The sequence below is a fragment of the Primulina eburnea genome, chromosome 13, assembly GCF_022965805.1.
Source record: "Primulina eburnea isolate SZY01 chromosome 13, ASM2296580v1, whole genome shotgun sequence".
Classification (NCBI taxonomy): domain Eukaryota; kingdom Viridiplantae; phylum Streptophyta; class Magnoliopsida; order Lamiales; family Gesneriaceae; genus Primulina; species Primulina eburnea.
The window spans coordinates 3,422,477-3,435,986 of NC_133113.1; the positions used below are offsets into that span (position 1 = coordinate 3,422,477).

Below are 13,510 nucleotides of genomic sequence, written 5' to 3' on the forward strand. Positions count from 1 at the left end.
TGCGTTCCCCATAGATATTGATTCAGAAAGTTTCATCCATGCTCTTAAAGTTCTTCAAGTCCAAGAACGAATCAGAGTATTGAAAGAAAGATTTTCTGGAAGAAAAGTAAGCTTGGTGTAGACCACCTTGATATGATCAAAGGAATCCCTCAAAATATCCTAGTTTTCGAAATGTTTTTGGAAGAGAATCCATACTGGCGGAATAAGGTGGTTTTTTCTACAAATTGTAGTGCCAACGATAATTGATGTTACCAAATATCAAAAGTTTACAAGCCAAATTCACGAGATTGTCGAGAGGATCAATTGAAGATTTGGAACTTTGACTATTGTTTCAATTCATCATATGGACCGATATCTTGACTTCCATACTTTGTGTGCTCAATATGTTTTCATTGATGGGCACTTGTCACTTCTTTTCGAAATGAAATGAATCTTGTTAGTTATGAGTTTATGGCTTGCCGAAATTCCAAAAAATGAGTTATCATCCTCAGTGAATTTGCTGAAGCATCACAATCCCTTGGTGCTGGTGCAATTCATGTAAACCCATGGACGATTACAAAATTTTCACAAGCAATAGGACAAGCTCTGGATTTGCACATAGAGGAAGCTGCTCTGTTGAGGTGCGAATAGTTGGTGTTACAAAGGTAATTGATGTTGAAAGAATACTGTGAGATATTGTCTACAGTAATCCATTACTTATTTAGATATTCCACTATTTATCACAGAACTAATCCGTCCACTTTGGGCCTCTTTGTGAATCGTGGAATAGGGGGATGGGCCAAGGAAATGGGGTATTTTGTTTTTTAACATTTGTTAACTATTTTTTTAAAGAAAATGACATCTTCAAGTTTATTTCAAATACATTTGAAAAAGTCAATTTCTTAAAAAATATAATTGACCAAAATTATTTTGCAAATTTTCTCCTACAAAGGAAAGTGTGGTTACACGTAAATCCAAATTGGCCCGCCCACATGCCAAATTGGTTGCAGGGGGATTATTGAGAACACATTCTGCAAAGCTCAAATTCTCCAAAGCCCATTTCACAAGCTCATAAGGAAATCAGTTGGTTTACACGATCGAATGAGTTGATCCACGATCCATGATTGATGATCGCGGAAGCTGGCTGGAACTTCTCGGAGGATATGAACAAAAACCAGCAACAAGGATCAGAAGAAAGCTCTTGCAAAAATTCATAAAAAACCCATAAAAAATTATCGGCAAATTTCCATAATTCTAGTTTTTTTAAATTTATTTTCAGTCTATGATTTTATTTTCCTTGACTTTATCATATTCCTTCAGCTTTATTTTCAATTTCTAGTTACTAAAATGTCGATTCATAAATGTATAATTGTTTTGTTGTTGTTTATGGATATTCTTTTTAATTTTTTTTCTAAACTAGTTTCTGGTTCTTGACGGTTTACCGAGGGAATCAGAACTAACGACCGATTCGAAGCTCAGATCGTTTGGTTTAGATTTCAGATCTCACATTTGGCATGATTTCGTGTCTGACACGCCCGCAAGTTTTTGTGATAAAAAATTACATCCATCTCATTGTTAGTTTTTTTTATCAGTCTTATTTATCAATCAGTCCATGTATATTAATGAGTCGGATCGAGCAGTTTCTATACTTAGAGTAAATCTAGGTTGCTTGACAGAGGGCTTTTAATCAACGGGTGCTAACAAAACAAAGACGGACTAAGAAACTGTTGCACCGATTATAACATCGATCATAGTTTCACAAGGATGAGTTCCGGTCTCTTATTCGTAAGACCTGGTTTTGGAAGAAAGGTTTCTATTTTGAATTATTGGGTGAAGGTTCCGATTTTAACTCATTGTTTCAATTTCAAAATTTTTCCAAAATTTTCATAATCTTATAAATATTTTAGAAATTCTACTATATTTAAACTCTCTCCCTCGTAGATCTCTTTATTACTTTCGAAAAACCAAACACATGATTTTAAAATATTTTTTTATTTAAATAGAAGATAATTTTTAAAATATTTTTTTATTTATGTTATATACGTATACATAGTATTTGTCTCATAAGTAGTATTATTCTTTTAAAGTAATTTTTTCTAAAAAAAATAGAAACTTAAATAAACTGAAAAATGGAAAGAAAAATTTTTATTATATTATTTTGGTAATTAATTAAATCATTATTTAAGGAAATAAATTTTTATTTATGAAATTTAAAGTGCTTTTTTACCTTTTAATATTTTCATTTTTAAATATACAATGATTTCATGTTAGTTTTTATTATTATTATTATTATTATTATTATTATTATTATGAGTATGTGTCTTGTGAGACAGTCTCACGAATCTTTATCTGTGAGACGGGTCAACCTTACCGATATTCACAATTAAAAGTAATACTCATAACATAAAAATTAATATTTTTTCATCGATGACCCAAATAAGATATCCGTCTCACAAAATACGACGGCAAAAACTTGTGTGAGACAGTCTCACGGGGCGTATTTGTGAGACGGATCTCTTATTTGGGTTATCAATGAAAAATTATTACTTTTTATGCTAAGAGTATTACTTTTTATTGTAAATATCTGTAGGGTTGACCCGTCTCACAGATTAAGATCCGTGAGATGGTTTCACATGAGACCCACTCAAATACGACATGTGAGACCGTCTCACATAAGTTTGGCCTATTATTATTATTGGATAATTTGAACCTATCTCCTCTCCTCCAAGTGGGAGAGGTCATGCCATTAATCTATGTTTGTACAAGTAATGTTTTACACTCCTTAAATGACTCTTTTGCATAAAAAAATTGGGAGTGAGTTGAACCGGAAATTGTAATTAAGTGCCTAAATAATTATTTATCAAACAAATTATCCAGAAATTAAATACATTATTGTAATTAAGTGCCTAAATAATTATTTATCAAACAAATTATCCAGAAATTAAATACATTATTGGACTAAATTCAACTTAACCGGATTAAAATGGTTTCAGATTCTTCCTATGCCACCAATCCTAATGCTAAATAGTCCAAAACCGATTAATCAGTTCCAGATTTTACCGAATCGAATTCGGATCACTTTCAGATTGATGGGTTAGAAAAATATCCCTAGTTGCTACCAAAATCCTTTTTAAAAACAAATAAAAATAAAAATTATGACGAGCACAAATTGCCAAACATCAACTTCATCGTTCGATATCAGAGAAAGTAATTTGATTCAAATATTTGTCTCTACTTACATATATTAAATTATTCAAATTATGTGACTTGACTTTTCATGATTTTATATATATTTGTGTGTGTAATGCATGGCCGGCCTTCTTTTAAATATATATATGTCAATCATTTCCCGACCTCAGGCTAAGATCGACCGATATGAAGCCTCACGCCGTCGTTGTCCCCTATCCGGCACAAGGCCACATCACACCCATCCTAAAACTAGCAAAACTCTTGCACCACCGGGGCTTCTTCATCACCTTTGTCAACACTGAATTCAATCACAATCGTCTTCTTCGAGCTCGAGGGCCCGAAGCAGTCAAGGATCTCGAAGACTTCCGGTTTCGAACGATCCCTGATGGGCTCCCTCCTTCCGACAAGGATGCAACACAAGACATACCACAACTTTGTGATTCACTTAGGAGAAACGGTTTGCCTCCATTCTTGGAGCTCATCAAGAATCTAAATGAGTCACCCGACTACCCGAAGGTGAGTTGCATAGTGTCCGATGCTGTGATGAGCTTCACTCTTGATGCTGCGGAGCAGCTCGGAATTCTTGAGGTTGTGTTTTATACTACTAGTGCTTGTGGCTTCATGGCATATTGTCACTTCAGGGAACTCGTGGCGAGAGGAATATTTCCACTTAAAGGTAAATAGGTTTCATATTTGACAAACATACATCACACAACCGAATTTTGCAATGCTCATGGTGGAAATATATGAACCCTTGAATGCTCAAAATAAGGAGTGAATCCCTTACGAAGTACGCAGGACTCGTAATATAATGATTTTAAATAGAGATTATAGCATGGATTGATTATTCCACACGACCTCTCTGGCATAGTTTATATATCTCAAGGCATCCACTTAACAAATCCATTGACTTGACGATGAATTTCAGTTCACAACTAATTTTCTTAGTAATTTTATATATTTAAAATTTATCCCAACATAGAGTTTTTTGAAAATCATTCCCTCAAAGTACAAATACTTAGCTTCAATCACAACCTTGCTTAAAAGGTCTCTACCCTTCGTGGTACATGAAATTCCAAATAACTTTTTAGCTAATCTATATCTATTGGCTTGTTGATATCATATAGCAAGTGAAGCAACATGTATAACTAAGATTACAATGATCATTACAATGATCTAATATATGCTACTAGACCATGTTGAATGTATTTTTGTGTTAAATCTTGCAAAGTTGGTACTTTAATTTCTTTGTTTCCTTGTTGCAGATGAAAGTTACTTGACAAATGGATATCTTGAAACCAAGTTAGATTGGGTACCAGGGATGAAGAACATCAGACTAAGAGACTTTCCTAGTTTCATTAGATCAACTGATCCTGATGAGATTATGGTTCATTATAACATTTTGCAAACGAAAAATGTATCTCGGGCTAAGGCAGTGATAATCAACACCTACGAAGAATTGGAGAAGGATGTAGTGCATGCCCTCTCCCAGAAATTCGATCGTGTTCACACAATAGGTCCACTCCACTTGCTAGAACGGGTAGTCCAGAACCCAGAGATAAAATCCATCGGCCCCAGTTTGTGGAAAGAAAATGAAGAGTGTATGGAGTGGCTCGACCAGAGAGAACCGAATTCCGTGTTGTACGTGAATTTCGGCAGCATCACGGTCTTGTCCCCTGCACAACTGCTGGAGTTCGCTTGGGGTCTTGCGAATAGTGATCAGCAGTTTCTGTGGATCATTAGGCCGGATTTGGTTAGTGGGGATAAGGCCATTCTCCCCGAGGAGTACTCGAAAGAGGTTAAAGACCGTGCCATGATGGTGGAGTGGTGTTCCCAAGAACAAGTGTTGGCTCACCCTTCGGTGGGCGGATTCTTGACGCATTCGGGATGGAACTCGACCATCGAATGCATATCGGAAGGCGTACCGATGATCTGTTGGCCGTTTTTCGCGGAGCAGCAGACTAATTGCCGATACGCATGCACGGAATGGGAGATCGGATTGGAGATCGAGGGGGATGTCGAGAGGGAGAAGGTGGCGAATTTGGTGAAAGTCTTGATGGAAGGGGAGAAAGGGAAGGAGATGAGGAAAAAGGCTTTGGAGTGGAAGGATAAAGCGCAGTTGGCTGCTAAGCCCGGTGGCTCTTCTTACAATAATTTCGAGGTTTTGGTCAATGAGATTCTTCTCAAAAACTAGTACCAAATCTGAAACAAAATTTGTTCTCCTTTATTTAAAACATAATAAAAAACAAAACATTCGAGGGAAACTAGCCGTTTAATATTTGGATTTACTACTTTTTTCTTACATGGTTTACATATGAATTTTTCTTCGATTTCAATGTAATGTAACATATAAAAAAAGAGTGGGTCTCATATAAGACCGTCTCACGGATTTTAATCTGTGAGACGGGTCAACCGTACTGATATTCACAATAAAAAGTAATACTCTTAGCATAAAAAGTAATATTTTTTATGGATGACCCAAATAAGAGATATGTCTCACAAATACGACCCGTGAGACCGTCTCACACAAGTTTTTGCCATAAAAAATAACCAGAATTTTAAATTTCGTGTGGAATAAATTCCTAGTTATATTATGTAAAATTTTATTTGACCCATTTTTTAGATGTTGGAATTTAGGGCAAAATATCTAAGCTTTTCTTTCCGTCACTTTTGAATAATGATTATAGTAAGCTATTATTTAAATATTCATTAAAAAATAAATTATATATTTAAAGAAAAATTTGATATTCTTATTAATATTTATAAATTTATTCTAATAAATAAATATAATAGATTTTTATATATAATTCACAAGTAATGTGCAAAATCAATAAATCAAATATCAAAACTATTATTTTTATCTGACAGATAACTCATGAACTTACTAATAAACATGTTCACGAGCTAACGAACTGAGTATTGTATAACTTGAGCTTGTTTCATTTATTTTAACGAACCTCATTAAACAACCTTTTATCGAATCGAATTTCTCACAAACGAGTATTCATTTTCATCCGTACTTTTAATCAAAATGAAGATATGACTCAATCCATAAGCAAACAAATTCGTTTTCTCAGCAAAATTGGAGACCTTTTGAATAGAAATCATTGGCCGCATATACTTTAGAAAAAGACAAAATATGAGGTAAGTTATGAATTGTGATCCCTTCAACTTGCTAACCATGGACAGTTACAATTCAATTTACTCAAAATTATAATTTGTCTTTTCCCCTACTACATTAAGGCGAGGAATTTGAATTCATATATCTTGTTTGTTAGAAGAGATCATTTATGACCATACACAACTAGGGATACTCTTAATAAAATTCGGATTGAAAATATTTGTGTTATGAGGCCCGGGGTCGAAGAGGGCGGGAGATGATCGCCGGTGCCATGAGATTGCACGGACAAGAAGCGGCTCCTGACAGGCTTCTAGGTGGATGGAACATGAATGAACCGATCCCACATCGGAATTAGAGAGATTCCGAGATTGTTCAATGTAATGGATTGTACAGTTGAAGAGGGCTTAAAAGATTTGATATGTACTACTCATATCAAGAAGGTGCATCTTCTTTTCGGTAGCTCATCACATAATAATTCCAAAGTGAAGCGTGCTTGACTTGGAGCAATTCTGGGATGGGTGACCCCCTAGAAAGTTTCCTAGGGGGCGTGTGAGTGAGGACATAAGCACGCTGGAAAAATTCTTCTTGGTACAGTGAGGACAGTCATCAAATCTGGAGCGTTACGGTGGGTATCAGAGCCGACCTCTCTTAGTACGGTGTGGTTCGGGGACGAACCAAGCGGAAGCTGGTGGGAATGTGAGACCCGAGGCCGAAGAGGGCGGGGGATGATCGCCGGTGCCATGAGATTTCACGGACAATGAGCGGCTCCTGGCAGGCTTCTAGGTGGAGGGAACATGAATGAACCGATCCCATACCGGAATTAGAGGAATTCCGAGACTGTTCGATGTAATGGACTGTACAGTTGAAGAAGACTTAAAAGATTTGATATATATTGCTCATATTAAGAAGGTGCATCTTTTTTTCGGTAGCTCATCACATAAGAACTCCAAAATTAAGTTTGCTTGGCTTGGGGCAATTCTGAGATGGGTGACCCCCTAGGAAGTTTCCTATGGTGCGAGTGAGTGAGGACATAAACACGCTGGAAAGACTCGTTTTGGTACAATGAAGATGGTCATCAAATCCGGGGCGTTACATGTGTGTTTATTTATGTGTCTATACATGTAAATATGTATGCAAGAGCTACAGAAAGATATGTTGAATTATATATATATATATATATATATATATATATATATATATATATATATATATATATATATATATATATATATATAAAGGGGAATTTGGGAAAAATCCCCAGCCACAAACTAGTTTGATGCTTAGTCCTTCATTCATTAAAAATTTCCCTGCACAACGTGAGAGAAGAGGAAATTTTTTTAAAACTCCTTCCCCAATTTTTTATTCATTTTCTCTTATAATATTATTATTTTTTATCCCAAATCTCATTCTCTCTCACACAACTCATTCTCACTTCCCCATTTCCTTTCCCGTCGGCCAAAGAATCCCTAAGCTTCCACCACCTCCTTCAAGACTACATTGCACGCAAAACTCATGGTTTAGACGATGATCATTTCAAATTGTGTTACATAAAGTAGAAAGAAAGAAGAAAACCAAGTGACACCTGCAGCCGATTATTTGGAGAATCACGAAAGCAAAGAAATTGAGTTTCTTCATCTTTTTTTCGCTCAATTTTTTCAGTAGTTTGATATTTGTTAGCACATTTGTAATTGATTTATGTTACTGTCATGATTTTGAGAGTAAATCTCTAGCCAACAAACCCAATGCGTCGACACCCACGGTGAAGGCAACTGGAAGCAAAAAAAAAAAATTGCTAAAAAATACACAGATCTTCCTGTACGCGTGTGACTAAAAGACAAGGGTCGGAACCATATGAATTCGTTTTTCTAAATTTTCATAGTAGTTTTGACAAAAAAAAAAAAAAAAAATTGTCCACTTTTGTTTGAAGAAATAACTTATTTGTAAAAATATCTTAGTTTTATGATTTCTTCGATAGATGTTTATGTACTACTTTTGGTTGTGCATTTTTTAACTTTCATAAATTTGCTAGTACTTGTCATTTTAGTGAAGATATAATCATGAATTGACAAGTGCAAATTGTTATGCTCTGTAAAGTTGAAATTTTAATAAATTTGTGGATTTTGATGTGCTTCCCATTTTTCTGTGATTTTATGACAGTATTGTTGTGAGAAATGGATTGGAGCAAGATTTAGCATATGCGTAGGCGTTTATTTATTTATTTGGACTATTATGATGAATAAATTTAAAGGTGAGTATCCCTGTTGAAGGACTTTCAAACTATCATGCATTTTTGTTCCATTAATCAATATTATGTAGATGTTGAGATTGCCAATTTTTTTTAGAATGGATTAGCTAATTGGAGAGAAGAATAGGTGGAAAAGTAATTATTTTTGCTGCTTCTGCTTAGGTTGATTGTGGTATAATGATAGAAGGGTTAGCAGGATGGACCTATTGGCAAGTTGTATGCTAAATTTGTATAATGTTTCTATTTGATTCTAATTTATTTTTTATGCTTATGTGTTTCGTTTTTTGGGTCTATTATTAATTTTCATGCATATGGTTGTGATATATATTAATGTTATATTTTTCCATTGAAAATACTTGAGATTGACAGCAATTGTTAAATAAATTATTATTTATGTTGAGGAAACATTTGCTAATATTTTGTGGTATTGTTGCACGAAAAATTTTTAAGTCATTGGAGTTTATGAATTATTTAAGTTCAATTTTTTTTTAAAGTTTGAAATTAATTGTAGTTGTTTTATGAACTTATTGTTTATGATGAAATGGTAGGTCGTACAATCATTTATTCGGTCAGTCATGTGCAAGCATTTGCATGTTTTTCTTCTTCTTTGTGACAACAAGCAAGTGTTTGTCGTCAATTTTAATATGCTTTGCATTGTTTTGTTTGTCTCTGTGAGTGTGTTGTCTCAAGATTGACTAATACACATGGAATCTGATTGGGTGGAGCTGGTCCACTGGCAAACAGCTGGGTAACAAACCGAAGAAGCGGTTGGTAGGAGTTGCTAACAGATAATCTCAACAGATTATCTGATATGCGTAGACACACACTGATAGATGCATATATAAGTGTGTGATTTCTCCTGTTATAGCTTCTTCTTCTGTTGTTCAATTTACTTGATCATATACAAGAGATACTCTCTCGGGTTGTATAGGAAGAACAAGTGGTAAATTGTGGGTTGTGTGATTCGTCCTGTAATCTCACAAATACTCTATCGTGCTAATGAATTGAATGGTGTTGGTTTGTCCGTGGATGTACACAATTGTCGAACCACGTTATATCGGTGTATGTTTATCGCATTTCATATTAGATTCGGTTGATCATTGATTCATTGTGATATTGTGTATATTCAGTGTTGATTCAATCTGAATAATCTTGCATCAAAGACGAAGTAATTCATTTGTGATCGGTAGAAACTTCAACAAATTGGTATCAGAGCCAGGTTCGTCGAAGAAGGATGGCAGCTGCAAGGTATGAAGTCGAGAAGTTCACCGGAAAAAATGACTTTGGTCTGTGGCGTCTGAAGATGCATGCACTGCTGGTTCATCAAGGCTTGGATGAGGCGCTTTTGGGTGAGAAGATATTACCTTCTACACTATCTGATAAAGAAAGGAAAGATATTTTGAATAAAGCCCATAGTGCTTTGATCTTGAATCTTGGAGAGAAGGTTATGAGGGAAGTTTCTAAAGAAAAATCGGCAGCTGCAATCTGGACGAAATTAGAACATCTATCTATACATGACAAAGTCATTGGCTAATCGACTTTACTTGAAGCAAAGACTCTATACGTTCAAAATGACGCATGGGAAGACCCTGGAGGATCACATGGATGACTTCAACAAAGTCATTCTTGATCTTGAAAATATCGAGATCAAGGTTGCGGATGAAGATCAAGGTCTGTTGTTGTTGAGTTCCTTACCCAAGGAATATGAAAATATAGCGGATACACTGATCTTTGGCAGAGAATCTTTGTCTCTGGAGGAAGTTCAAACAGCACTGGTTTCTAAAGAATTAAAGAAGAAATCAGAAATTAAAGAAGAAGAATCAGGTGAAGGGTTGATGGCCCGTGGAAGAACAGAGAGGAGGGAATTCACGAAAAATAGGTTCAAAACAAGATCCAAGTCAAGAGGCAAAAAGAGATGTTTCTGGTGTCATAAAGAAGGTCACTTCAAAATTGAATGTCCTGAAAGAAAGAAAAAATTCCATGGAAAACCACTTGAGTCAGGGGATGTAGCCATTGTTCAGGATGGATATGAGTCAGCCGAAGTTCTAACAGTGACTGATAAGGACTCCTCCAAGGAATGGATATTAGACTCAGGGTGTTCATACCATATGACACCCAATCGAGATTGGTTTGAAATACTAAACCAACGTGAAGAAGGCTCAGTACTCCTTGGAAATAATAAAGCATGCAAGGTACTTGGATCTGAATATGTTCGGATTAAGATGTATGATGGAACTGAGAAATTGCTACAAGAGGTAAGATATGTTCCAGAATTAAAGAGAAATTTGATATCCCTTGGAACACTTGATAAAACCGGATACACGTTCAAGGCAGAAAATGGAGTCCTAAAGTTTTCAAGAGGTGCCCTGGTGATGATGAAAGGAATCAGAAACAATGGGTTATACTCACTTGTTGGAAGCACAATTGTTGGTTCAACAGCCGCAGTAGCAAATGCAGAAAACAATAAGACTAAATTGTGGCATAAAAGGCTAGGTCATGTAAGTGAACATGGACTAATGGAATTGGGCAAACAAGGAGCGTTTGGTGGGGACAAAATAGAAAGTCTGGGATTTTGTGAAGAATGTGTATATGGAAAATCTTGCAGAGTCAAGTTCAATGCATCAATCCACATAAGGCAATGCTACCTTAGAATATATTCACTCAGATCTTTGGGGCCCTTCAAGAACAGCTTCACTTGGTGGAGCTAAGTACTTTATGAGCCTAATAGATGATTATTCCAGGAAAGTATGGGTGTACATTCTAAAAGGGAAGGATGAAGCCTTCAAGACGTTCAAGGACTGGAAAGCACTTGTTGAAAGACAAATAGGTAGAAAGGTGAAATGCCTAAGGACAGATAATGGACTTGAATTCCTGTCTGATGAGTTCAACATGGTTTTGGGCAATGGAAGGAATCTTGAGACACAAGACAGTGAGAGGCACTCCACAGCAGAATGGCCTTGCAGAAAGAATGAACAGAACCATACTCGAAAGGGTGAGGTGCATGCTGGTGGCAGCCAATCTACCGAAGCCCTTCTGGGCAGAAGCTATTAGCACTGCTTGCTATCTAATCAATAGATGCCCTTCATCTGCCATAGGCTTCAAAACACCTCAGGAGCTATGGACAGGTAAGCCAGCATCGTACAAGCACTTAAAATCTTTGGATGTACTGCATATGCACATTTGAAACAGGATAAGCTTGCACCGAGAGCTTTAAAATGCATATTCATTGGATATCCGAAAGGAGTTAAAGGATATAAACTCTGGTGCTTAGAAAAGGGATTCAAACAGATGATAATAGTAGAGATGTTGTGTTCAATGAAGAAGATATGGCAAACATCAGAAATCTAACAGAAGATGGATCTACTTTGGACACTAAAGTAGCTGGTGTGGAAGTGAGGCTGGATATGGAAGGGGTAACTGATGAAGTTGAGCAAAATTCACCTTCAATAGACTGTCAAGCTCAACAGATAGCAGAAGGAGGGTACAACTTGGTAAGAGATATGGAGAAAAGAATAACCAAACCACCAGAAAGGTATGGCTATGCTGATCTGATCTCATATGCCCTGATTACAGCACAAGATTTGGATATTGAAGAACCAAAGTCATATAAGGAAGCTATATGTTGTAAAAACAAAACTGAATGGTTAGAGGCAATGAGAGAAGAGGTTAAGTCCTTACAGCATAACAAGACATGGACGCTGGTGGAAAAACCACATGGACAGAAACTGATTGCATCAAAATGGGTATTCAAAAGGAAGGATTGAATACCTGGTGTTGAACCACCAAGGCTAAAGGCAAGGCTAGTAGCCAAAGGCTTCACACAAAGAGAAGGAATTGATTTTCATGAAGTGTTCTCTCCAGTAGTGAAGCACCGATCAATTCGAATTCTATTGGCCATAACAGCAAGATGGGACATGTTATGGCCAATAGAATTGGAACAAATGGATGTAAGAACAGCTTTCCTACATGGAGAGCTAGAAGAAGACATTTACATGCTTCAACCCGAAGGATTTGCTGTGGATGGAAGTGAAGATAAAGTGTGTAAGCTCAATAAGTCATTGTATGGGTTAAAACAGTCCCCTAGGCAGTGGAATAGAAGGTTTGATGATTTCATGATGAAGGCTGGGTTCAACAGGAGTAAATATGATCAGTGTGTGTACTTCAAAAGTTGTAAAACAGGTGGTATGATATATATAATGCTGTACGTGGATGATATATTGATAGCCTGTAAAGATAGACAAGAAATTACCAGGCTCAAGACTCAATTCAAGGCAGAGTTTGACATGAAAGATCTTGGACGAGCAAGGATGATGCTTGGTATGGAAATAAAGAGGGACAGGGAAGGTAAACTAATCTACTTGTCACAACGATCATATATTGAGAAAGTATTGAGTAAGTTTGGCATGTTAGGTGCAAAGAGTGTGCTAACACCATTAGCACAACACTTCAAACTCACTGCTACACAGAAACTAGAAACAACTGAGGAAGAATATTACATGACTAAGGTTCCTTATGCAAGTGCTGTAGGATCAGTTATGTATGCAATGATTTGTACAAGACCTGACTTAGCATACGGTGTAAGTATGGTAAGCAGGTTTATGGCCAATCCAGGGAAAACTCATTGGGAAGCTCTCAAATGGGTAATGAGATACCTCAAGGGTACGATGAGGTATAGTTTGGTTTATGGTGGAGAAAATTTAATAACCGAACATTAGGTGGTTTTGTGGACTCTGATTTTGCAGGGTGCATTGACACTCGGAAGTCTATCACTGGATATGTGTTCACAATGTTTGGAACGGCTATCAGTTGGAAAGCAGGACTTCAACCAGTGGTGGCATTATCAACTACGGAAGCCGAATATATCGCCATTACCGAGGGAGTTAAAGAAGCTCTGTGGTTACGTGGATTGGTTGCTGAACTTGGAGTTCAGGATGCAACATTACGACTGCTATGTGATAGTCAAAGCGCGATTCACC

General features: G+C 36.4%; 1 protein-coding gene across 2 annotated transcripts in view; it reads left to right on the forward strand.

Annotated features, from left to right (window-relative positions):
- Positions 1 to 3,280: 3,280 nt before the first annotated feature.
- LOC140808735 (7-deoxyloganetin glucosyltransferase-like) overlaps positions 3,281 to 13,510 on the forward strand; it is a 44,039-nt gene continuing 33,809 nt past the window's right edge. The window contains exons 1-2 of one of the 2 annotated variants that reach the window (XM_073165948.1): positions 3,281 to 3,844; positions 4,434 to 5,532. In XM_073165948.1, coding sequence (XP_073022049.1) covers positions 3,355 to 3,844; positions 4,434 to 5,362 — 1,419 coding nt within the window. In that variant the 5' untranslated portion in view covers positions 3,281 to 3,354 and the 3' untranslated portion in view covers positions 5,363 to 5,532. The remainder of the gene's footprint in view (positions 3,845 to 4,433; positions 5,533 to 13,510) is intronic. The other variant, XM_073165947.1, reaches the window with a different exon arrangement.